Source organism: Cnephaeus nilssonii, assembly GCF_951640355.1.
Source record: "Cnephaeus nilssonii genome assembly, chromosome: Y".
Taxonomy (NCBI): domain Eukaryota; kingdom Metazoa; phylum Chordata; class Mammalia; order Chiroptera; family Vespertilionidae; genus Cnephaeus; species Cnephaeus nilssonii.
The window spans coordinates 4,861,299-4,888,534 of record NC_137096.1 but is presented as its reverse complement, the minus strand read 5'-3'; the positions used below and the strand labels follow the sequence as shown (position 1 = coordinate 4,888,534).

General features: G+C 44.1%; 1 protein-coding gene across 1 annotated transcript in view; it reads right to left on the bottom strand.

The window, feature by feature from the left end:
* The window catches only part of LOC307096501 (centriole and centriolar satellite protein OFD1-like), a gene marked incomplete at both ends in the record, with an annotated part of 74,162 nt that overhangs the window by 2,020 nt on the left and 44,906 nt on the right, over positions 1–27,236 (bottom strand). The window contains 7 exon segments of the mRNA XM_079766165.1: positions 177–329; positions 988–1,130; positions 19,851–20,003; positions 21,579–21,727; positions 22,870–22,996; positions 25,811–25,814; positions 27,202–27,236. Of these exon segments, the coding sequence (XP_079622291.1) occupies positions 177–329; positions 988–1,130; positions 19,851–20,003; positions 21,579–21,727; positions 22,870–22,996; positions 25,811–25,814; positions 27,202–27,236 (764 nt within the window).

Below are 27,236 nucleotides of genomic sequence, written 5' to 3'. Positions count from 1 at the left end.
AAGGAGATAAAATTTTGTCAAAAGTGAAGTATACATACAACTCGAGGCTCCATTTGAATTTTGGATTTCCTCTGCTATTACCTTTTTGTCTCCAACTCCTGTCCCAAGGTTTTCTAACAAACCATAAGAAACCCTCATGCCCCCATACACAGACCACTGGTCCATAGCATCAGCACCTTATCCACCTTCTTCAGGTCTTGATCCTTCTGGGTGATATGCATGTATTTCTTCAAAGCATATTCACCACAAACAGATTTGTCTTTCATTTCCTGAGCACTCACTTCTAATTCTTTCTCCATTTCAGTCTTGAAAGAATCTTCAATCATCTGCTGTAAATAGATGACCAACAAAATAGGAGATACACATATACATTTTAAAAACACATATTACTGTAACTGTTTCTTTATGTAAAATGTGCATGCCAGAAAAATGTTTCATTCATTGCTACTATCAAAGGGGGACAAATATGTCATGTAATGAAGGATGGGATTATTTCGCCTAAAGTGTCTGTTCTCTAGATCAAATGAGCCAGGCATTCAAGGAACATGATATGGAAGATTAACCTACGTAAGGTCCAGCAGGCATGAGAAGTAGCAGAGTAATCCATCTGCCTGGGACCAGAATCAGCACATAGAAAGTCAAAGACAATGAGGAAGGAAGAGGGCTGGGCAGCCTGAAGAAGCCACCATGAACTGGCAGCCACCTCTCTGGGTTTCCTCTGGTCCTAGCCAGCTGACCTGGAAACCCCTTACACTGGGAAGATCTACAGCAAAGCAGAGTCCATCTCCTTTCTGGGTATGTTTTCAGGAACATGAGAACGCATGCCCACAGACTTGCAAAGCTCCCCTTTCCTATGAGACTCCTAAGATACACATGCACAGCCCTTCTCAGTGGGCTTACGCATAGGAGAATATCAGGATGCCTTCAGCAGGCTTTTTAAAAATTACCTACTAGCATGGAGAACTGAGCTATACTCATAATTATTACCCTTTCTTGATCTAGTTTTTCTGGTTTTCTCCATTCCCTTTCTAAAGCTTTCTGCCTTCTTTCTTCTCTCTGCTTTTGTTCTTTCAGCAGGTTCCATATTCTTTCTTCTTCACTCTCTTCTCTAACTTCTTTCTCATCTGCACCTAAAGGGGCAGAAAATAAAGAGCAGAGACCCAGGGAGATTGCTCAACTCTCAGTTGACTGTGTTGGCTTGCTGATCTAGTTTCACCGTCTTGCAGCCTCCAGCATCACACCTGGCACAGCACCCGCCTTTTACTTTGCTTAGATGAAAACAAGTCACCCTTGCCAGGAACAACCTCAACTGTCCTCCCCACCCACATAACATTTCCTTATTCTCCTCACCCCTTCCTCCCTCCTCTGCCTTTCGCAAGCCTTGCTTTTCTGGCTCTACACTAAGTTGTAGCTCCCTATTTAGTATTCTAACTTAAACATTAGTCTGTATTTATTACCACAGCAGTTGTATAACTCTTCCCCTAAGTCCCACAAAGGCAATCAAGCCTCTCCCGCCCAGAACAGTACAAAAATAGTACAAAACCAGCACCCCACTCCTGAACCCCCCTAGTCATCTCACCATTTCTCACTTGGGCTGATCCCTTCCTGGAGTTTTAGCTATTAGCTCTGCCCTGATCATTCCCACACCTTTTTCTCTAGCACTGATCTCTCCCCCAGCCTCATCCATGTTTGTGGCTAGTTCCCTGCCATCAACACTTGGAAATCCCACAGCATCAACTTCATACCTGAAGTTACCATTCCTGTTCTTTTAATCATGCCTTTCTATACTACATTCACTTAGCCACCAGGGCTTACAGGCTCTAACTCCCTACCTTGCTGCAATTAGAGTCCTTCTCACCATTTACCTAGACAGCTGCGGCTAAAATAACCTAGTCAGTGTGCTCTCCCTGACATCAGTCTCTGCCTTCAAGCAATCCACCTTCATCAGTGCCTGTCATTTCCTGAAGAGAATACCTGGATTTCTGTTGCTGTCTTTGCTCTAGTGGTGCCCAGACCTTCTTTCCGGACTGACTTGAAATAGTACACTACTTCTTCACTGGGAACACTGTACCTCCAGCAACAGACTCGACTTATGCTACCTGAATACAGCTGTGCCTCCCTTGCTCTGTGCTTTGCTTTCAATCTCTCCCAACCTAATACTCCCTTCCTCCTACCTCTCCTACACAACCCCACCCCTGAGCAAGCACCCAGTTATATGCCTGTGTTCATGGACTGATAGAATATCATTAAAATGTGCCTACTATCCAAAGCAATCCTTACATTCAATGCAATGTCTATTAAAACGCCAATTGCATATTTCACAGATCTAGAAATATACAAAAAAAAACCTATATGGTACCGAAAAAGACCCCGAATAGCCACAACATTATTATTATTATTATTCCCCCTCCCCCTCCCCTCCCCCTCCCTCTCCTCATCCTCCTCCTTCTTCTTCTTTTTGAATAGCAAAGGTGGAGATTTATTAAAGAACAAGTACAGACTCCCACATGGGGAGGGGAAAGAGTACCATAGAACGAATTCCCACCTAGGGAGCGGGGAATGGTCCCCTAGCCACAACATCCTTGAGAAACAAGAACAAAGTTGAAGGAATCATAATATTGGGTATATCAAGCTATATTATAAAGCCACTGTAATCAAAACAGCCTGGTACGGGCACAAGAACAGGCATATAGATCAATGGAACAGAATAGAAAATCCAAGCCATTATGTTCAATTAATACTTGACAAAGGAGGCAAGAGCGTACAATGAAGTCAAGTCAGTCTCTTCAATAAATGGTGTTGGAATAATTGGACAGAAACACGCAAAAAAATGAAACTAGACCACCAACTTACACCATACACAAAAATAAACTCAAAATGGATAAAAGACTTAAATAAAAGTCATGAAAGCATAAAAATCTGAGAAGAAAACAAATGGCAGCAAAATATCAGGCATCTCAGAGAAACGAATTTTCATTGGTATGATGCCTTAGGCAAAAGAAACAAAGGAAAAAATAAACAAATGGGACTACATTGAACTAAAAAGCTTCTGCAAAGCATAAAAAATCAACATCAAAATGAAAAGGAAACCCACTATATTGGAGAACATATTTGCCAATAATACATACGATAAGGGATTAATTTCCAAAACACATGAAGTACTCATACAATCCACCAAAAGAAAGACAAACAACCCCATTAAAAATGGGCAGAGGATCTAAATAGATACTTCTCCAAAGACAACATACAAATGGCCATGAGACAGAAAAATATGTTTAATATCACTAATTACTGGAGAGATGCAAATTAAAATGACAATGAGGTGCCACTGCACACCAGCCAGAATAGCTACCATTAGTGCTGGTGAGGTTGTGGATAAGAAGGAACCCTAGTACTCTTCTGGCAGGAATACAAGACTGATACAACTACTAAGGAAAACAGTATTCCTAAAGTGACACATCTCCACCACCATATTTACAGTACTTTGTACCTGCCTTGTCACAACCACATATATCTGTCTGTCCTACATCTATTGTTCCAGGCTTTGTCTATTCCCTGTAACTCAAAGCAAAAGTCCTCACTTGTCACAGGTTTAACTCAATGTCAATTGCACAGATGATTATGCTTGCCTTTCTCCTCTGGCTCTAGAAGAGCCTAAACTTTTTGTAGGCTACACTTTCCCCCCCAGCAATGCTAAGAGACAAATTCACCAAAGGACTTTGAAAGTTTTTGCTCTGCCCTGTTCCAAGTCCCTGGCAGGAACTGATTTCATTTTACTAACAGGACAGAAGGAACACAGTCTTTTCAGTCTCATACTCCTGGTCATGAAATTCAAATATCAGAGGAAGAGTTGATCATTTTCACAGGCAGAAATGCAATATCCTCCTTGTTTGCAGTCCTAAATGACATCACTTTATCACATGGAATAGCAACCTCGAAATAGAAATGCTGTTTGGTTGCTGACTTTAAAAAATAAAGAAGAAAAAGGACTACATCTTTGCTGTGCATTGCATAACCAAATTTCATTCAACAATGGACCACATATATGACGGTGGTCCCATCTTCTATATCTATCCTATATAATAAAGAGGTAATATGCAAATTAACCCTCATACCCTCACAAGATGGCTGCCTATGACCAGGCCGGCAGGGGGGTTAGTGAGGGACAACCAAATGACTGAACAGCAGGTTGCGTGGGGCAACCAGACTGTAGGGGGTGCCATGAGGGATGACCAGGCCGGCAGGGTGGGGAGGGGCAGTAACCAGGCCAGCAGGGAGGGCATTTGGGAGAGACCAGGCCAGCAGAGGGGGGCAGTTGGGGGCAACCATGCTGGTGGGGGGGGCAGTAAGAGGTGACCAGGCTGGCAGAGGGGGGCAGCTGGGGGCAACTAGGCTGGCAGGTGGGCAGTGAGGGGCAACTAGGCCAGCGGTAGGGGGGGGGGTGGTTGGGAGCAACCAGGTGAGCATGCGGGGCAGTTAGGGGCGATAAGGCCGGCGGGCGGGGGCATTAAGGGGTGACCAGGCCGGCAGGGAGGGGGCAGCTTGGAGTGACCTGGCCGTAGCAAGGGGCAGTTAGGGGCGACTCGGCCAGCAGGGGGGCAGTTGGGGGTCATTAGGCTGGCAGGGGGGTGGGCAGTGAGGGGCACCCAGGCTGGCAGGAAGGGGGCAGTAAGGGGTGACCAGGCCAACAGGGGGGAGGAGTTGGGGGTGATTAGGCTGGTGAGAGGGGCAGTAGGGGGCAACCAGCCATCAGACATCCCCAAGGGGTCCCAGATTGGAGAGGGTGCAGGCTGGACTGAGGGGACCCCCCGTGCATGAATTTCATGCACTGGGCCCCTAGTCTATACTAATAAAAGGATAATATGCTAATTAAACCAGAGACCTTCTGGACATCCTTCCAGAGAAAGCCATGGTGGCAGGGCTGAAGCAAAGGCAGTCAGAGGTGATCAGGCCAGCAGGGGAGGACAGTTGGGGGGACCAGCCCTGCAGGGGAGGGCAGTTGGGGAAACCAGGCCTACAGGGAAGGACAGTTGGGGTGGACCAGCCCTGCAGGGGAGGGCAGTTGGGGGAAATCAGGCCTGCAGGGGAGGGCAGTTGGGGGGAACTAGCCCTGCATGGGAGGGCAGTTGGGGGAACCAGTCCAGCAGGGGAGGGCACATGGGGGGGACCATCCCTGCAGGGGAGGTCCGTTGGGGGCGAACAGCCCTGCAGGGGAGGGCAGTTGGGGGGACCAGGCCTCAGAGGAGGGCAGTTGAGAGCGACCAGCCCTGCAGGGGAAGGCAGTAGGGGTGACTAGGCCTGCAGGGGAGGGCAGTTAGGGGCAATCGGCCTGGCAGGGGAGCAGTTAGGCATCAATCAGCCTGGCAGGGAGTGGTTAGGGGGCAATCAGGCAGGAAGGCTAGTGGTTGAGAGCCAGCAGTCCTGGATTGTAAGAGGGATGTCTGACTGCCCGTTTAGGTCCGATCCTCGTGGGGTCCCAAATGGAGAGGGTGCAGGCTGGGCTGAGGGGCACATACATACCCTGTGCACGAATATCGTGCACTGGGCCTCTAGTCCTATCTAATAATAGAGTAATATGCAAATTAACCATCACTCCGCGACAAAATGGCGGCGCCCATAGACACAAGATGGCGGCGCCCAGTCGTCTCAGGCCCGCAGGAGTCCCCCAGTCCCAGGGAAGGCTGCCGCTGAGAGCAGGCAGCGAGCAGCCCAGCCTGTTGGCCTAGGAGGCGGCTTTGCCATCTGGCCAGATCCTCTCCTAGCCCTGAACCTGGCCATGGGTCTGGGAGGCGCCCGCGCAGGGCCGCCTCCATCAGCTGCCCTCCGGGACCCGGGCCTTGGGTCTGGGAGGCGCCTGCGCACGGCCTCCTCAATCAGCTGATCAGCTGCCTGCCCGACCCGGGCGTGGGTCTGGGAGACGCCCGCGCAAGGCCACCTCCATCAGCAGCCTGCCCGGACCCGGGCCGTGGGTCTGGGAGGCGCCCGCGCAGGGCCGCCTCCATCAGCTGCCCTCCGGGACCCGGGCCGTGGGTCTGGGAGGCGCCCGAGCACAGCCGGGGCAATCAGCTGCCGCCCTAACCCAGGCCGTGGGTCTGGGAGGTGCCAGTACTGGGCCGGTGAGATCAGCTGCCCACAGATGCCTGGGCCGTGGGTCTGGGAGGCGCCCGTGCAAGGCATGCACAATCAGCTGCCTGCCGAGGCCCGGCCTGTGGGTCTGGGAGGCGACTGCGCAAGGCCGTCGTGATCAGCTGCCCACAGTGGCCCGTGCAGGGCAGGAGCCATTTGCTGCCTGTCCCAGCCTGGGCTGTGGGCCTGGGAGACCCAGGAGCTGCCTATACACCTCTGCCCCCTCTGAGATCAGCTCCCATCTGCAGCTGGGGGGTGTAGGCCTGGGAGGCAGCCGTGCCCCCCAGAGCTATTCCTTCCAAGAGGCAGCCTGGGGTGTCAGGCTGCACCCCCATGGAGTGATTCCCCCACATACACTATAGTCTTGGAACTTCCCTTGCCGCCAGCAGAGTGATTCCAGATGGGCGTTGATATCTGGGCGATGCTGCCCAGCAAACCTCTCCCATTGGGTAGAAACTTCTGACCAGGTTAGGGAGGTAAATGGGTTTTGTTTAAAATCTTTAGGAACCACATGGAAATGTCTGAGGTAGGGTTTCACATGGGAAGTAACTTACAACTAATTTCTGAAGGCAAACCTGGACATTGCAGTTACATTACTGGAGAGTACCCCGAGGTCGGCAGTGCAGAGTGCTACCCACCCTGGTTCCTCAGCACCTTGGGCAGGGCTTGAGCCCACCCAGGAAGGCCTTTTCCCCTACAGTTTTCACCAAGGCAGGGAGGTTTTGTAGACATGAATAAGAAGTGCCCACGCACAAGTCCTGAAGATGCCGGGGCCGGCAGAAATGACAATCAAACCGGGAAAAGAGCAAAACCAGAAACACCACCAATCCCATCATAGATCATCTTTTTCTTCAGATGACTGTGTGTTTACCTCTTCTTTGTCTTTTGGAAGCAAGACAGATTCAAGTACTGACAATTCTACCAACGGAAAAGTTAAGATAAAGAGAGGACAGAAAAGGAATAAAAGGAAAAAAGAAAGAAAGGACAAAAGTTGAAACATCAAGAAAAAGAAAGAAAAAAGGAAGAAACAACCACATCATATCACCTTTCTAAGGAAGAAACAACCACATCATATCACCTTTCATGAAATTCCTGTTTAAGTTTATTTTATGACACTTTTAGTTTGGGTTTACATTTTTACTGGTTTGTGAAGACCACGGCAGGTACACTGTCCAATATGTTAAAGAAAAAAACCCTATCTACTAAAGAGGTAATATGGAGGGGAGAGCATTTGGGGGTGACCGGGCTGTCAGGGGAAGGCAGTTGGGGATGACTGGGCTGGCAGGGGAACAGTTAGGCATTGATCAGGCTGGCAGGAGAGTGGTTAGGGGGTCATCAGGCTGGCAGGCAGAAGTAGTTAGGGGCAATCAGGAAGGCAGGCAGGCAGGCAAGCAGTTTGGAGCCAGCAATCCTGGATTGTGAGAGGGATGTCCGACTGCCCGTTTAGGCCCGATCCTGGTGGGCAGTCGGACATCAATCCCACCAGGATCGGGCCTAAACGGGCAGTCGGACACCCCTTGAGGGGTCCCAGATTGGCGAGAGTGCAGGCTGGGCTGAGGGACACCCCACCCCCGTGCACGAATTTCGTGCACCGGGCCTCTAGTAATGATAATAAAGGACCATGTCACTGGTTTATGTATTTACTACACTACACTTTTAATCATTTTTTATAGTTATTTTTTTCTAATGATAAAGAAAAATGTGCTGTGAAATGGCATCCCATGTTATACGTGCAGCACCCTCATATACCTCATGTTTATTACGTCTCTCAATGGCATAATTTTCTCTAGTGCTTGATTTAATCTTGTTTTGTACACTAACATTCTGTATGTGCTTGTACCTGAGGGGCAATAGACTACCTGGATGTACAGGAGGCTGTACCATCTACATTTACATAATTGCACTCTGGTGTTTGCACAAAAATGAATCCCTGAAGGACACATTTCTCAGAATATATTCCTGCTGTTAAATGGCACATGACTGTACTTTGTAGCCAACTAATTAGTATTTCCACTAGACACCTCAAAGATATCAAGTTTTGGCCTTTTTCACTTCCCTTTGTATCCAGATGAAGAGGGGAAATGATGACTATAAGAGAATTTTTCAATGATCATTGTAAACACAACTTAAGAATAATTTTAAAAACTATTGTTATAATTTTCATTCTATCTCTGAGGCAGAACACCTATCAACTCAGTTGGTTTCCCTTATTGTATTATGTTATTTTTATTCCCTACTCACCCAGGTCTCTGCCAAATACCTATCACATTCACTCTTGGGTGGCCACTGCCCCTACTAATATCTACCCCATCAGAGGTCTTGGTTATGGCTAGCTGACTGCTGACTTCCCCACTAGAAGCTCCATGAAGAAAGGGCTTGGGTTGGTCCACTGTAGTATTCCCAGCACCCAACACACAAGGAGGTTCTTGTTTTTCTTTTTTCACAATTAAAGCAATGAGATGACATTGGGCGATACTGTTTTCATATATGGAGAGAAGGTTTTCAACCAAGTTTCGCTGAATTACTGCTCTTCAGGATGGTTTACTCTGGAATCAGTAATAACAATCCTTTCAGAGTTTCTTGCTTCTTTCAGCAATTCCTCATATCCTTGAGTATGCTGGCATAAACCAAGACACTACTTACAAGAGGCTTTGCACACATAGGTTTTTAACATGATAGTTCCACCCAAATACTGGAAAAACAAGAGGTGGTTTTATTTAAGAAATTTCCTTTCAAGCTTGAGGCTTAAACTCTTTAGTTAAAGGAGAAACGGACCTAGCTAGACTATAAGACAAAGCTCTAATCTCCCCCTACTGCTTTCCTCCCTGATTCCACACAGGGGAGGGAAGTGCGTAAATTGAAGAAGGTAAGAAGAAAGAGAAAGTGGTCCAGACAAGTCTAATGACCAGTTTTCCTCCAATGTCATCAGCTCTTCTGAAAACTGAAATATAAAGGTTCTTCTATCCTTATTTTTAAAGACAAAAAGGAAGGAAACCAAAAAATATTAACATACTACAATCACATTGAAAATGTACATGGGCATTAACCACCATTTCAATTTTATGCTACGATTTCCCAAACTGGAATCATTTTTTGAAGAACTGTCTTAAGCAAAAACTTTGTCAGACTATGGACAAGTAAGAAAAATACAACCTTCCAAAACTCAATCAGGAAAAATCAGAAAACCTGAGTAAGCCGATAATTACTGATGAAATTGAAGCACTAATTAAAAAACTTCTAGCAAACAAAAGCCCTGGTCCAGATGGCTTCATAGGGGAGTTTCACCAAACATTCAAAGAAAAACTAACACCTACTCTCCTCAACTATTCCAAACATCCAAGGGAAAGGAACACTTTCTACAAATCCTAATAAAGACACTACAAAGAAAAAGAATTACGGCTGATGAATATAGACCCTAAAACCTCAACATAATTTTAGCAAATGAGATCCAGCAATACATTAAAAAGACCATATATCATAACCAAATGGCATTTATTCTTGGAATTCAAGGATGGTACAATATCTGCAAATCAATACATGTGATACAGCACATTAACAGACTACAACACAAAAAATCACATGATCATTTCAATCAATGCAGAAAAAGCATGACAAAATCCAACACACTTTTTGATAAAACCTTTCAGTAAAGAAGGGATAGAGAGATCATACCTCAACATAATAAAAAGCCATACAATGAGTGGCCAGATTATTATGATGTCTGAGCGCATAATAATCTGGCCACTCAGTGTATATCCTATATAATAAAAGGCTAATATGCAAATTGTCCCCTCGACCAGTTCTACCAGCAGGCAGGCTGGCTAACCGCCATGGCTCCTCCCCCTGGCCAGGCTGGTCGGACCCCACCCATGCACCATGCACCAATTCGTACACATATACACACACACACACACACACATATACACACACAGAGTGGCCAGATTATTATGCATCCAGAGATCATAATAATCTGGCCAGTCGGTGTATATGACAAACTTACAGCCAATATCATACTCAAAGGCAAAAATTTAAAACCATTTTCCCTAAGAACAGGAAGACAGGGATGCCCTCTTTCACTACTTCTGTTCAACATAGTACTGAAAGGGCTAGCCACAGTGATCAGACAAGAATCCTATATAATAAAAAGCTAATATGCAATGGCGGAACAGAACAACTGAAAAACCGGTTGCTATGACATGTGCTGACCACCAGCGGTCTTGTGCAAAACATGGCAGGCATTGGCAGCAGGCAGCAGAGTGCGGAACATGGCAGGTGTTGGCCACGGCAGGATGGTGGAGCATGTGAGCGGGGGCACCAGACAAAGGCCAGGTGCCGGTCGCTGTCATCGTGGCAAGCCTCTGGTGGTTACTGAAAATTCTTTGCTCCCATGCACTGCAGTCCTGCCCAGGCACTCGAACCTGCTGCTGGCACTGATCCTGCCGCTTACACCCACTGCCAGTCCCAATCACCCCTGAGGGCTTCTCCAACTCCCTGTGCTGCTGAGGGGCAATCAGGAGAGCAGCTGCCACTCACACCCACTGCCAGTACCGGCTTCGCTCGCACCCGCTGCTGGTAACAGCCCCAATCGCTCAACACTTGTCAGAGGGTACTAGTGGGGCTAGTGTGGGAGCAGGGCAGCAGGAGCGGAGCTGTTGACAGGGGACTGGGGGCTGAAAGGGCAGAGCAGGCCAGCACAAAATGTACTGTACCCTCCATCCTGTGTAACTATGTATATGACTCCTTTTTCTTAAAAAACCGCGAGAATGTAACAGTTGCATAAACCTGCCAATAGGAGTGTAGAGAAGTAGACTCAGTCCAAATTAAGCAATTTCTGTAACCCACGTCACTTCCCTAAGCCCACGCAAATGACCAACCCTTTATAAACTACCCCTCCCCCGGGGTTCGCTCTCTTGCCCCACTGCTGCGTCAGGAGGAGGCTGGGAGCCAAACCCGGGTTTGAATAAAGACTCTTTGCTTTTGCATCGGAGAAAAGGCTCCCTGGTGGTTGATTATTGGGGACCCTGAACTCTGGGCATAGCATTTGGGGGCTCGCCCGGGGTTCCCCAATACCCACGAGGGACCCGATTCGAAGAGTCTGACTGCTGACTGACCGCGGTAAGTGTCTGTATTGTCTGTTCTGTGCGAGCTCGCTTCTGAAGCCAAGTCTGAAGTGCCCAAAAACGGTCTAAGTGGACGCACAGGTGGATCTTGGGTAGGAGGGTCAGAGGACGCTCTGATTCTCCATCTGGAAGGGCGTAAAAACCCCCGTCTGGAGGGGAGTGGCTTCCCCTCAAACCTCTGGGACGAAGCGGGTCGCTCCCGCTGGTTGGCGCAGGGCCATCGTCCAGCTGTTCCCGGGTGTCTTTGTCTGTTTGGTTTCTGTGTCTTTCTGTGGACTTCTGTGGAATTACTGGACGGACGTTATGGGATAGACTCAGTCCACTCCAAGTGAGTGGAAAGGGGAGCTTAATCCCCCCCCCCCACCCGGAGGCCATAGAGCTTCCTCAGGCAAATTAATCAGGTGACTGTTTAAACTCTGGTAAATATCTAATAGGAGTCAAAAACTCAGACTGTTTAGTATATAAATATAAATGTGAAAGTATTTATTATCTCCTTCTGTTGTTTAATTTATTTAAAAATGGGGCGGACCTGCTGTGGCGGAATACAAAGGTCTTTAGCAGCTGCTGAGACACCTTTTTCTCAGAGTCCTTTGTTCTCCGTCAGAGAGGGAATCAGCCTACTTAGATGATAAAAATTCCTCTGTTTGTATAAATGAAGGTTTCAGTTTGCTCTGATTTGTGAATTTACTGTATTAAATTAAATTTTAAAGTCCTAAGATTAATTTAAAAGTATCCATTTATAACATTTCAAAGAACAAAAGAACTTTTATTTACAGCTTCCTTATCTCTTTTGGTGCTGGGAGACTCCCAGCTAAGGGCTTCACAGGGCGAAGAGATTTTCAAGGTCCTGTCCCTGCCTGTGACATCATAGTCCAACGTGAAACTAAAGCTGAAGTTACTATTAACTCTTTATAGACCCCGTTAACCATTTGTTTAACTTACTGTTTTCAGTTATTAGGATCCTCATAGAGGACACAACCTGATCTTTCCCTTCCTCTCTCATTTTGATTCTAATAGCATCTGTAACTGGATTAAAAACCTTTTCTTTCAGGAGGCCATCCAGGCTTTCAGCTCACAAGAAATCTCCTTCTGCGAGAGGAGAGAGGGACCCCCCAGAAGGGGCTAGAGGCTCTCCCTCTCAACAGGTGTTTGTTTTATATTTTGTCATGTTGGTATCAGGACTGTTTGTTTTGTCTTTTTGTCTTATATTTTCTGTCATAATTGGGCCCTATATATATATATTATTTATTGAATTTTAATTTGTCAAGATTTTGTCAGTTTGTTATCAGTTTGTTAAAATCCTCTCAGAGGACATTGAGTGGTTCTTCCCTTCCTGTTTAACCTTTGACTGTATAATTGGATTACTGAGCTTTTATCAAGGTTTTGCCTCTCCTGAAATAACGCTCTATGTGTAACCTGTCCCTCCCCGAGCCGGACTGCAGGATGACTTTTCCTTCAACACACTGGTCCCGCCAACTGGCCTATGGCAGAAGCCAGAAAAGCGACGGTAGGAAAGGGAGGCCCCCATCAGGGGACTTAGAGGCAGTATTCCTGTTATCTACTTAGATCCCAAGAATGTAAGAATACTTATTTACTGAAATAATATAAGGACAGATATTTGTTTGATATTTTGTTGTCTGCCTGGTTATAATTATTTGTTCATATATAAAAATCTATAAAAAAACAAAAACATTTAATTTATTTAAGGCTAAGTGCTCTGACGGGTAGCAACCCCCCCAAGTGGCCACTGGGATTCTTTTTTCCCCAGGGGTGTTTTCTCTCCGTCAGAGGGGAGAATCGGCCCACCTAACAACATTTCTGTCTATGTTTATTCATTTGAAGGTATAAAGTTATAACAATTGTGGTCCAAGAGATTAAAAGCAGAGACCAAATTTTAAAGTTAACTATTTATAAAAAGAAAGCTTGAGCTGGCAAAGTCACCAAGTCTGCCCAGCAAGCTCAAAAACTAAATGAATCTTATTTCTGATACCTGCTGCCACCCAGTCTTAATCAGTGGTAGAGAAACGGTCTCAGAAGTGTTTGTCTCAATTGGCCATTTAACTTTAATGTGATTAATAATTACAGCACATTATAAAATCTTTTTTTAAAAAAAGGAAAATATTTTGTAGACCAATTGGTCCTTATGTATTTATATCAACTCTTAAATTATAGTTTTAAAATCAGTAATTTTAATAGAAACACACTCAAACAGAGGGGCTTTTCAGAAAGGTCAGGGAGTCTGATTGCAGTGTAAGGGTCACTGGCCCCCCCCCCCCCCGCCCCATGCCACCTTCATTGGCAGAAGATAAGCGCTTTTCCCAGTGGGAACAGAGAGTGGACTGCCAGATGAAAACGCCCCGGTGGGAGCCTTCCTTCACCACCTGGAACCCTCGCCGCGCTCCCTGCCTCCGCCCACCCGGTGTCCATCCCCTCCAGGGGTTGTTTTGAGTAGCTGCTGGAGGCAGCGATAAAAAAGGGAAATTCCCTTGTGACCCCCTGCGCCCCAATGAGACCCAAGAACCCCTGACGACTCCTTGGACACTTTTCACCGTGTTCTGTTAGGGGGCTTAAAGGCATATTCTATTAGGGGGCTTAAAGAAGGCACAGCTAGTAATTCCCCTTTTCAGGCTTATCAGAATCTGAGATCCTTATCTATAGGAAAAATATAGCATTTTTGGATTTCAAGCAGCTGGAGGCCTGGGAACAGGGTAATGGGCCTGCTCCCTCCTCCCTCTGCCTTTCTCTAAATATTTTAAAATAATAAAAGATTTGAAGCATAGTTATGCATTTTTGAAGGACATAGAAGAAAATTTAAAGACTAATTTAAAATTATAAAATTTATAAAAATTTATATATATAATAAAAAAAAAACAGAAAAATATTAAAAAGAAAAAAAAAAGCCAGCAGCAAATAGGAAGGAATTAATATGCCTACTGTAGGAAGTGGGGGCACTGCAAGAAAAAATGTCCTGGCAGATTACCTAGAGAAGCAAAAGGGGAGACTCAGACTCCAAGGGTCTTTAACTTAGAGGAAGAGAACTGACAAGACTGGGGCTCCTTTCCATTGAGCCCCCAGGAGCCCAGGGTAACCTTACAAGTGAAAGGCAAACCTGTTAGTTTCCTGGTGGACACTGGGGCAGCCTATTCAGTCTTGACAGAGCCAATGGGACCCGTGACCCCTAAAAAGACATCAGTCCAGGGAGCCACCGGACAAATTGCCTGTTTTCCTTGGACATCAAAAAGGACTGTAGACCTCGGAAGGACACGGTAACGCATTCATTTCTGGTCATGCCAGAATGCCCGTACCCACTGTGTAGATGTGACCTCCTACAGAAACTGTTTGGACTGCCACCATATCCTTTGAGGGGGACGGAGCGGGAATTCTTAGAGGCAGTTGGATACTGCCACCTGTGGATACCGGGGCTCATAAAGATTGCTAAACCTCTAGACTCAAGTACTGGGGGAATGCAGCTGCTGAACTAGACCGAAGTAGAACAATGGGCCTTTGAGGAGCTAAAGAAGGCTCTCATCTCAGCACCTGCCCTAGCCTTACCAGACGTCACGAAGCCCTTCCACCTCCACGTGAGTGAGGTAAGAGGCATTGCCAAAGGGGTTCTCATTCAGACTCTAGGTCCCTGGAAGAGACCTGTTGCTAATCTGTCTAAGAGGCTAGACCCCGTGGTAGCAGGGTAGCCAGCGTGCCTCTGGGCAGTGGCCACCACAGCATTGTTGGTGAAGGAGGCAGATAAATAAACTCTGGGCCAGGAACTAGCCCTGACAACACCCCATGGTGTGGAGGCCATCCTTCGAGGTGCTCCAAAGAGATAGATATCAAACACCAGGATCACCCAGTGCCAAGCTCTTCTCCTAGACCAGCCCTGTGTCCGGTTCCATAAGACACTGGCCATCAACCCTGCCAGCCTGCTTCCAGATAATAATCCAGAGGAACCCATTCATGACTGCACAGGAGTAACAGACGCAGTACGAACAGCTCGCCCAGACCTGACAGATGTCCCGCTATCATCACCAGACAAGGTACTGTTCACGGTTGGGAGCAATTATGTTCAGGATGGCATCCGATATGCAGAGCAGCGGTAGTCACCCTGGACTGCACCATTTGGGTGCAGTCCCTGAATAAAGGAACCATGGCACAGAAAGTTGAGCTTTTGGCCTTACTCCAGGCCCTCCGATGGGGACACAGTGCCATCCACCGGGAAAGAGGGTTACCAACTGCCGCGGGAAAGGACATTAAAAGTAAAAAAAAAATTTTAGCCTTATTAGAAGTCATCTGGCTCCCAAGGGCAGTTGCAATAGTGCACTGCAAAGGACATCAGAAAGGAGAAACAATTGCAGCCAGAGGAAATAGAACCGCAGACCAAACTGCCAAGGAAGCCGCCCCAAAACCAATGAGGCCTTTACAAGTTTTAATAACCCTGCCGTACCTGGACCTACGCAGACCCCCTCTTACACCAAACAAGAGGAGGAATTGGCAGAACAGAAGCAAGCCATCAAAGGACCAGATAGTTGGTGGATCCTACCAGATGACAGACTGTTGGTCCCAGAGGCTCTAGGTCGGACGTGAGTTGCCCAGTTACACCAGGCTACCCACTTGGCATCACCAAGACTTCTGAACTTCTGCGAGGCAGGTACTACCAAGCTTAGATAAGGTAATTAAAGGCATAGTCACTAGAAGTAGTATCTGTGCACAGGTAAATGCTAAGCAAGGTAAGAGGAACCCCTGAGATTTCGGGACCCACAGAAATTCCCCAGGAGAGCATTGGGAGGTAAATTTCACAGAGATTAAGCCACCAGCCACAAGCGTCAGGGTATAAATATCTGCTAGCTCTCATAGACACCTTCTTAGATTAGATTGAAGCATACCCCATTAGGACAGAAACTGCCTCTATAATTGCTAGGAAATTATACCTAGATTCAGGCTTCCAGTAGTCATAGGATCAGATAACAGCCCTGCCTTTGTAGCCAAAGTATTTCAAAGTATAGCTCAAGCCTTAGGCCCAAAATCTGGACAGGCATAAGCAGGACTCTAAAAGTACTTTCACTAAATTTGTCCTAGAAACCGGTGAAAACTGGACCAACCTCCTGCCCTTCGCTATCTTATGGGCCAGGTGTACCCCCTACCAGAAGGGGTTCCCCCTTCATTTGTAATCATGTATAGTAGACCTTACCCTATCCTTCCCAGGGTCAGGGAGAAACTGAAAGCTGGAATTCATAACCATTCCCTTACTCAAGTCTTTACAGGCTCTGCAGTATACCCAGAGAGCCACCCATAAGCTTGTTCGTGATGCTCTGCCAATGCCCACTGCGGACCCTGTACATCCCTTCCAGCCCAGGGACTCGATATGGGTAAAGAAATTCACTGTCCAAGGACTCACCCCAACCTGAAAGGGACACTACACTGTTATCCTAAGCACGCCCACGGCTATTAAAGTAGACGGCGTCCAGACCTGGCTACACCACTCCCAGCTCCTGCACCAGGAAACGGCCTGAATCCTGGCAACCACCTGTGAGATCCCTAGCCTGGGCTCTTAGAAGGCCAGGAGGAAACTCGACACCTGCAGGAGAAGAACTGGAATTCACTGTGGACAGTACTTTTGTGGACTGTAGTACTAGAGACCTTAGCTAGAAATAAGAAACAAAATAAAAATGCAAACCGTCTCATGATTGAGCCGGATGTCCCAAGACAAGGGAGGAATGAAAGGGCAGAGCAGGCCAGCACAAAATGTACTGTACCCTCCATCCTGTGTAACTATGTATATGACTCCTTTTTCTTAAAAAACCGCGAGAATGTAACAGTTGCATAAACCTGCCAATAGGAGTGTAGAGAAGTAGACTCAGTCCAAATTAAGCAATCTCTGTAACCCAAGTCACTTCCCTAAGCCCACCCAAATGACCAACCCTTTATAAACTACCCCTCCCCCGGGGTTCGCTCTCTTGCCCCACTGCTGCGTCAGGAGGAGGCTGGGAGCCAAACCCGGGTTTGAATAAAGACTCTTTGCTTTTGCATCGGAGAAAAGGCTCCCTGGTGGTTGATTATTGGGGACCCTGAACTCTGGGCATAACAGGGCTATGGTGGGAGGGGCCGCGGAGGATGGGCTGAGACCCGCCCTGTGCCCACTGCAACCTCACAGCCCAAAATGAAATCATTTTTGAAGAACTGTCTTAAGCAAAAACTTTGTCAGAGTATGGATAAGTAAGAAAAATACAACCTTCCAAAACTCAATCAGGAAAAATCAGAAAACCTGAATAAGCCAATAATTACTGATGAAATTGAAGCACTAATTAAAAAACTTCTAGCAAACAAAAGCCCTGGTCCTTTCAAGGTGCATGAATTCACCTTGGGCCCCTAGGAAGAAATAAAAGGCATCCCAATTGGAAAGGAGGAAGTAAAACTCTCATTATTTGCAAATGACATGTCACTGTACATAGAAAACCCTAAAGGCTCCATAGAAAAACTACTAAAGTTAATAAATGAATCTGGCAATATAGCAGTATATAAAATTAACACCCAGTAATCTATGGCATTTTTATACATCAATATTGAACTCTTAGAGAAATAAAAAATCAACCTCATTTAGCATTGCAACAACAACAAAAATTGAGACACTTAGGAATAAACTTAAACAAGGAGGTAAAATACCTATACTCGGAAAACAATAGGACATTGAAAAAAGAGGAAGAAGATAGAAACTAGAATAAGAATATACCATGTTCATGGATTGGCAGAAATCAACATCATTAAAATGTCCATACTACCCAAAGCAATCTTTAGATTCAATGCATGCCTATTAAAATATCAATGGCATGTTTCACAGACCTAGAAAAATACTCTAAAAATTATACCAAAAAGACTCAAAAAGCTGCAGTAATCTTAAGAAAAATGATGGGAGAATAACAATATTAGAATTAAGTTATACTACAAAGCCACTGTCATCAAAACACCCTGGTACTGGCACAAGTATCACATACAAATACAGATCAATGGAACAGAACTAAGAACCCAGAAATTGAACCACACCATTATACTAAATTAATATTTGACAAAGGAGCCAAGAGCATACAAGGGAGCAGAGGCAGTCTCTTCAAGGAATGGTGGTGTGATAATTAGACAGATACATGCAAAAATATGAAACAAGACCACCAACTTACACCATACACAAAATAAACTCAAAATGGATAAAAGATTTAAATTTAAGTTGTGAAACCATAAAAATCCTATAAGAAACCACAGGCAGCAAAATCTCAGATTTTACATAGCAACATGTCTACAGATACAATGCCTAGGGCAAAGGAAATTAAGAAGAAAAGAAACAAATGGAGCTACATAAAAATAAACAGCAGCTGCACAGCAAAGGAAACTATCAAGAAAATAAGAGAATCTACTGCATGGGAGAACATATTTTCCTGTGATACATCCAATAAGGAGTTAGTCTACAACTCATACAATTTAACAAAGGAAGATAAACAATCCAATTAAAAAATGGGCAAAGAACTTAAATAGACACTTCTCCAGAAAGCTGGGACATATGAAAAAATTCTCAAAGTCACTAATCATCTGAGAAATGCAAATCAAAACGACAATGAGGTATCACCACAGACCTGTCAGAATGGCTATCATCCACAAATCAATAAATGACAACTGTTAGCGAGGATGTGGAGAAAAGTACACTGTTGGTGGACATGCAGACTGGTGCAGCCATTATGGAAAACAGGATGGAGTTTCCTCAAAAAATTCAAAATGGAACTCCCATTTGACCCAGTGATCCCACTTCTAGAAATATATTCTAAGAAATATATTCAATGCACTCATTAGAAAGAATAAATGCACCCCTATGTTCATAGCAGCACAATTTACAATAGCTGAGATTTGGAAACAGCCTTAAGTGCTCATCAGCAGATAGATAAAAAAAAACTATAGTAAACTTACACAACGGAATACTATGTGGCAGTAAAAAAGAAAGAACTCTTACCATTTGCAACAGCATGGATGGACCTGGAGAGCATTATGCTAAGTGAAGTAAGTCAGTCAGAGAAAGATAAGTAGCACATGTCTCACTCATGTGTAGAATCTAATGAACAAAGTAAACTGATGAACAAAAATAGACCAAGAGACATAAAAGCATGGAACAGACTGTGGAACCTCAGAGGGAACTCAGGGGAGGGTAGGTGGGTGGGAAGAGCTCAATCATTGAACTTGTATGCATAATGTGTGAACACAGATAATGGGATGGTGAGGGCCTGTGTGTGTATATGTGGGGGTTGGGGGAGGAGGCGCCAGAAGCAGGCTGGAAGAGGTCAATGGAGGAAAGAAGGGGACTTTTTATAATAGTTTCAACAATAAAGTTTTTTTTAAAGCCATTGTTCTGGGAAGATTAATAAGAAGCAATTCCTTCAGTTTTCTCCTCTTTACATGTTCAAATTGGGAGTTATTTCAGAAATGTATTAACAATGGCAACACACCAACTCTAAGACTTTGAATAATTTATGCTTACAAAGGTCCTCCCTCAATAAATGAAATAACTTACTAGGAACAGACTGGCATTCAGTACCTGTCATACTATCTGTAGTACAACCAAGGAAAACGTACTTGGGTATTGAGAGGAGATACGTCTGGCAGGAGGAGCACCCAAGGCAGTTTCCAAGTGAGGCATGTCGCCAGCAGGACGGAGGCCATTCACTTCAAACTGTATCGGCATGTCTGCTGCATCTATAACAGGTACAAATGAGTGTCCCAGCAGTCCTTAACAACAACAAAAGAAGGCAGGGCCGTATGGGGGTAACTTTGGCTGCGCTCAAGTCTCAGCCAAAGCAACCAAGCCAGATCTTTTCCTACAGAATTAATCCTCAGACGTTTCAGCATAGCCACTTGCCAATGTATTCACTTCTCAAAGTGTTATTACACTTAAAAGAATTAGATTTCCAAAACTAGATTTATAACCCAACAAGAAAGTGACAGAATTCACCTGACATGCTGATAATTATATGAATTCCATTTAACTAGTAAAGCCTTAACAAAATTATTAAAAAGTTAGTTGCAAAGAATTTACAAATTTTACTAAGCTCTCATTTAACTATTCAAAATATAATACTTTCAGATTGGACAACGAAGCTCACAAGGCAAAACAATACTATATAATAAAAAGATAATATGCAAACTGACCCTCATGCTGTCACAAGATGGCTGCGCCCACAGCAGAGGTGGGGTTCCAGTAACACAAGATGGCTGCGCCCCGTAATGAGCTGTAACAAGCTATCAGCAGGGACCTGAGGCTGTGTGCCGCCCGGGCGGGGGACCTGAGGCTGTGCCTCCCGCCCAGCAGGGCTTGACTGGGACTTCAGGTTGCGCACCCATCCACCCCCACACCCAGCAGGGACTGACCAGGGACCTCAGGCCACGCCCCATGCCCCCCAACCCAGCAGCAGGGGACCTGAGGGTGTGCCAGGGGAACTGAGGCTGCACCCCCTGCCCGGCAGGGCTTGACAGGGGTGGAGCTGGCCGGGTCTGGATCTCTCCCAGTGGGAGTGGGAGTGGGTCTGGGAGTGGGTCTGGGAGTGGGTGTGGGTGTGGGTGTGGGTCTCTCGAGATTTCAAAGGGCGAGTGGTTGGGCGGGGACTTGACTCAGGGTTCTGCAGCTCACCCCAGGCTCTGACAGGAGGGAGATTTTCATATACATTTTATTGATTTTCTTTGATCTCTTACATTTCTATTATAGAGACAGGGCACACAGAAATATTGAATTATTTCCTCTAATTAATCCCTTTTTAATATGCACAAATTTCGTGCACCGGGCCACTAGTAGATTATAGACAAATATAAAGATTTCCTAGGATAGAGAGAACCTTAGAGCTGACTGACTTCTATATCCTAATTTTATACTTAATCAGTAGGCTCCCTGAGAACAATCTAAGACAGAGCCAGAGCCAGGACTCCAATTTCCAGATAAGGAAGCTAATATACTTTCACCTCCATTCATTCACTAAGAATGAGTTTTCTACATCTGAGGCAGTCATCAGAATCTGTATAAATTTAGCATCTTCATATTCCATAAAAAGAAAAATCAGGTATTTTAAATCTGAGGCAATACCATACTTGGAAAATTAAGTTAAGGTTTCACTTGTGAGCTTAGCTCCAACTTTGAAATTATTGGTTATCTTGAAAATTAAAAAAAAATACCAACACTCAAATGTACCCTTCAAAATCTGTGATATAAAAAAGAAGTACTATATCTGTATTTATGTTTTTATCACAAAATACAAATGTTGAAATTTGTAAGGCCTTTGATTTAACAACAGATATATTTCACCAAAACTTAGCTTTCTACATTTTCAACTGTTAAAAACTGGTACTTATATTTGAACTTACATTCAAAAGATGATCCAAATTCCTCATTATCCTTAAAAGATAGCTCATCCACATTTGAAAATTCATTTCTGTCTTGAACTTCAGTTTGTATTTGATAAAGACTGGGTTGGAAGAATAAAATTCATGAGTGTAAAGTTGTAATAAGGTAAAACCAAGAGCACAGGACTGAAAAGCCTTTGTGACTCAAGAAAAGGCTCTAGAGAATGAACTGTGCTCAGTGAAAATGAAAGCTGCCATGCATTGGGCACGCTCCATGCACCAGGCATCATTCCAAGTAATCAAGACATTAGCTCGGGCACTCTGCAGAACCACCTTACACTGTGAGGCAGGTACTATATTGTTGACAAGAAATAATGTTGCACTCTCAATGCTTATAGTTTTTTAAGAACCACAAAACATTTTTGAAAAGAACAAATTCTGCACAGCATCAGTATGAGTCAGATGAAGATGCAATACTATAAGCCCCATGTGCATCCAAGTGCCCTAATTCCCACATAGGTGTCCTGTTTCTCCTCTTGGCTTTATCATGAGAGAGGGGTATAAATATATGTACATTATATGCATTAGGACCATGATGGCACATGTGGCAGTTTTCAACTCTGTACACTGGGACTGAATCAATATGCAGACAGATGTCCATTGTTCCTAAGGAGTTAAGAGTGCCTTTCATATGGATCAGGCACAGACAGGAGTCCCACATGTGCCTCAATCCCAGCCTGGGTGACCCACCATTCAAATTCTACATACATCTACTCCATTCTACTTTAGCAATCAAACCCTACAACCCACTACCAATTCAGTATTTATCTCAATAGACAAAATACAATTTTGTTTGGACTAAATGCCAAAATATTTTAAGTGACTTATTTTTTGAAGGATTTTAAATTTTTTAAATGTGTGAAACTACTTCAAGTTTAAAAATAAATTGAATTTGCCTTTGTAGATTTTGTATATTGCTTTTCTATTTCTAACCCAAGTCTATTGACAGAACTATGAAAATGCTTACTGCTGCCAAAGTGTACAGTGTACACATCAGGTTTAGCAAACAGGGAAAAGTTACTTATTTGCTAAAAGAAATTTTCCCCAAATAATTCAGATGATTCTTGAAGATCACACATCATCTTACCATCTGATTGCAAATTCTACACTCCACTTGGTCTTGAGCATTACTTTAAAACACCACACAAGTCATGGCCATGCAGCTAACCAGACTTGGCTGGGCCAATCAGAAAGCGGGACTTACTCAGCTTTCTGATCCAAAAGGTTTGAAACTGAATGGATGAAAAGGCTGTGCCTAGATTCAGTTGCTGAAGGCTGGAGCATTCTTTCAGGACAAGGACTGGGATAAGCAACATGGGACTGGCCCAGACCTAAAGGGCAAAAGGTATCAGGACATGAATATTACAAATTATACAGTGAAAAAACAACATAGTTCCTAAGAAGTTTAATTTGAAATAAAAAATCTATTATCTTTGCAAATCCTACATAATAAAAAGGCAATATGCAAATTGCATCACTCCGCTACGCCCACGATTGGGCCGGCTGGAGGCGCGGGGGGCGGGACTCAGGGTGGCTGATTGGCTGGCAGTAGGAGCGGGGGGCGGGGACTCGCGAGTCCCCTTTCCCTGCTCCTCCCGCAGGCCTAAACAGCTGGCGCTGCGGGAGGACCCATGGGGCCCGCAGAAGACGCTGGTGGCAGCGGAATTCCAGTGGCGGCGGAAGACGCCGGTGGCAGATTGCGTGGCTGCCGGCACCAGTTTTCCGCCACCACCAGTTTTCCTCTGGCCACCGCCCCCCATCGGAGCGCCTCCCAAGTCCCACCCTCAGCCTTTAGGAGGCGCTCCGATCAGCGGGTGGCCAGACGAAAACTGGTGCTGGCGGAAAACTGGTGCTGACAGCCAGGTGAAGGAAAGTCTATTGCACGAAACATCGTGCAATGGGCTTCTAGTATATGTATAATTGATCCACAGCATTTTTAAAAAATTTTATTTTATTGTTTAAAGTGTTACAAAAAGCAGTATATATATCTCCTTTTATTCCCCACTGACCTTCCACAAGCCTCCACTACCCCCTAACCCCCCCACCAGTGTCTTGTGTCCATTATGTGCATGCATACAAGTCCTTCGGTTGATCTCTTTCCCCCTCTCCCCAACACTTCCCAGCCTTCCCACTGTAATCCGACAGTCTGTTCCATGCTTCACTGACTCTGTACCTATCTTTTTATTCACCAGGTTATAATGTTCTTTATTTTCTATAAATGAGATCATGTGGTATTTTTCTTTCATTGCCTGGCTTATTTCACTTAGCATAATACTCTCCAGTTCCATCCATGCTGCTGCAAATGGTAAGAATTCTTAATTTTATAGCACTGTAGTATTCCATTGTGTAGATATACCATCATTTTCTAATCCACTCATCTGCTGATGGGAATTTAGGCTGTTTCCAAATCTTAGCTATTGTAAATTGTGCTGCTATGAACATAGGGGTGCATATATCCTTTCTGACTGGTGTTTCTAATTTCTTGGGGTATATTCCTAGAAGGAGGATTACTGGGTCAAATGGAAGTTCCATTTTTAGTTTCTTGAGGAAACTTGATACTGTTCTCCACAATGGCTGCACCAGTCTGCATTCCCACCAGCAGTGCACGAGGATTCCTTTTTCTCCACATCCTCGCCAGCATTTGTTTATTGATTTGTTGATGATAGTCATTCTGACAGGTGTGAGATGGTACCTCATTGTTGTTTTGATTTGCATCTCTCGGATGATTAGTGACTTTGAGCATGTTTTCATATGTCTCTTGGCCTTCCTTCTGTCTTTCAAAAAGTATTTAGGTCAGTTGCCCACTTTTTTATTGGATCATTTATCTTCCTTTTATTAAGTTGTATAAGTTCCCTGTAAATGTTGGAGATTAAACTTTTATCGGTGATAACATGGGCAAATATGTTCTCGCATACAGTGGGCTTTGTTGTTTTGTTGATGTTTTCTTTTGCTGTGCAAAAGCTTTTTATTTTGATGGTCTCATTTGTTTATTTTCTCTTTAGTTTCCATTGCCCTATGAGCAGTATCACTGAAGAAACTGCTTCAGCGTATGTCTGAGATTTTGCTGCTTGTGGATTCCTCTAGAATTTTTATGGTTTCCTGTCTTAAGTCCTTTAACCATTTTGAGTTTATTTTTGTGTATGGCTTAAATTGGTGATCTAATTTCATTTTTTTGCATGTATCTGTCCAATTTTCCCAACACCATTTATTGAAGAGACTGTCTTGACTCCACTGTATGTTCATGCCTCCTTTGTCAAATATTGAGCATAGTGGTTTGGGTTGATTTCTGGGTAATCTATTCTATTCCATTGGTCTATATGTCTATTCTTGTGCCAGTACCAGGCTGTTTTGAGAACAGTGGCTTTGTAATACAGCTTGAAGTCTGGTCTTGAGATCCCACTTACTTTGTTCTTCTTTCTCAGGATTGCTGCAGCTATTCGGGGTCTTTTTTATTCCAGATGAATTTTTGGAAAGTTAGTTGTAGGTCTGTGAAATATGCTGTTGGTATTTTAATGGGGAGTGCATTGAATCTATAGATTGCTTTGGGTAGTATGGACATTTTAATGATGTTGATTCTACCAATCCATAAACATGGTATGTTCTTCCATCTATTTACGTCTTCGTCTATCTGTTTTTTCAGTGTCCTGTAGTTTTCCGCGTATAGGTCTTTTACCTCCTTAGTTAAGTTTATTCCTAGGTATCTTAATTTTTTTTGGTGTGATGGTAAATGGGATTGCTTTTTAAATCTCTCTTTCTGTAAGTTCAATATTGCTGTATAGAAATACCATAGATTTCTTGGCATTAATTTTGTATCCTGCTACATTGCTGAGTTCATTTATTAAGTCTAATAATTTTTTGATGGAGTCTTTAGGGTTTTTTATGTACAATATCATGTCATCTACAAATAAGGGCAGTTTTACTTCTTCTTTTCCAATTTGGATGCCTTTTATATCTTCTTCTTGTCTAATTGCAATGGCTAATACTTCCAGTACTATGTCAAACAGGAGTGGTGAGAGCGGGCATCCCTGTCTTATTGCTGTTCTTAGAAGAAATGGTTTTTGTTTTTGCCCATTGAGTATGATGTTGGCTGTGGGTTTGTCATATATGGCTTTTATTATGTTGAGGTATGATACTTCTAGTCTCACCTTGCTGAGAGTTTTTTATCAGGAAAGGGTGTTGGATTTTGTCAAATGCTTTTTCTGCATCAATTGATATGACTATGTGATTTTTATCTCTCAATTTGTTTATGTGATGTATCACATTTATTGATTTGCAGACATTGTACCATCCTTGCATTCCTGGGATAAATCCTACATGGTCATGGTGTATGATCTTTCTGATGTACTGCTGGAGCCGATTTGCTAGAATTTTGTTGAGGATTTTGGCATCTATGTTCATGAGGGATATTGGCCTGTAATTCTCTTTCATTGCGTTGTCTTTATCTGGTTTTGGTATTAGGTTGGTGCTGTCTTTATAGAAAGAACTTGGAAGTGCTCCTACCCCTTGAATTTTTTGGAATAGTCTGAGGATAGGTTTTAGTTCTTTCTTGAATGTTTGGTATAACTCTCCTGTGAAGCCATCTAGCCCTGGGCTTTTGTTTGCTGGAAGCTTTTTGATTCCTGTTTCAATTTCTTCCATAGTTATTGGCCTATTGTGCTGTTTAGATTCTTCCTGGTTGAGTTTTGGAAGGTTTTATTTTTCTAGGAATATGTCCATTTCCTCCAGGTTGTCCTGTTTGTTGGAACAGAGTTGTTCATAGTATTTTTGTAACAATCCTTTGTATTTCTGTGGGGTCTGTTATTTCTCCCCTTTCATTTCTGATTTTGTTTATTTGGGTCCTGTTTCTTTGCTTCTTGGTGAGCCTGGCTAGAGGTTAATCAATCTTGTTTATCCTTTCACAAAACCAGCTCTTGGTTTTGTTGATCTTTGGTATTGTGTTTTTGGTCTCTATGTCATTTATCTCCACTTTGATCTTTATTATTTCCTTCCTTCTGCTTACACTCGGCTTTTCTTTTTGCTCTCTTTCTAACTCTTTGAGTTGTAGGGTTAGATGACTTACTACCATTGTTTCTTGTTTTTTGCAGTAGGCTTGTAGAGCTATGAACTTCCCTCTCAAGACTGCTTTCCCTGTGTAGCATAGATTTTAGATTGTTATGTTTTCATTGTTGTTTGTTGCCATGATGTCACTCACGGCATTAATAAAACTAATCAGCAGTAAGGGAAAAGCCATTGACTGTCATTCTCTGCACACATCTGCATGCCAAGCAAAATGTCTGAACTTGCTCTATCCTGTTGCCTGCCACAAAGCTATGCCATAGGGGAGAAGTCTCTGATAAGCAGGCAACCATAGGCTCAAGCAGACAAACCTACTCAGGCTAAAGACTTCCCATGTTTCAGCAAGCATAGGCTCTCTCTTCCTTCTTACTATTTAGGGCTCACTCACTCTTACTCAGATGAGAGGACCATGCAAGTCCTGAAAACCTTTTTGCAGAAGCTTACCTTCCAGAAACATTTCATCATCAAGGCTTCATTTAGCAAGGAGAGTGGAGGAGAGGCATCTGTCAGAGCTGT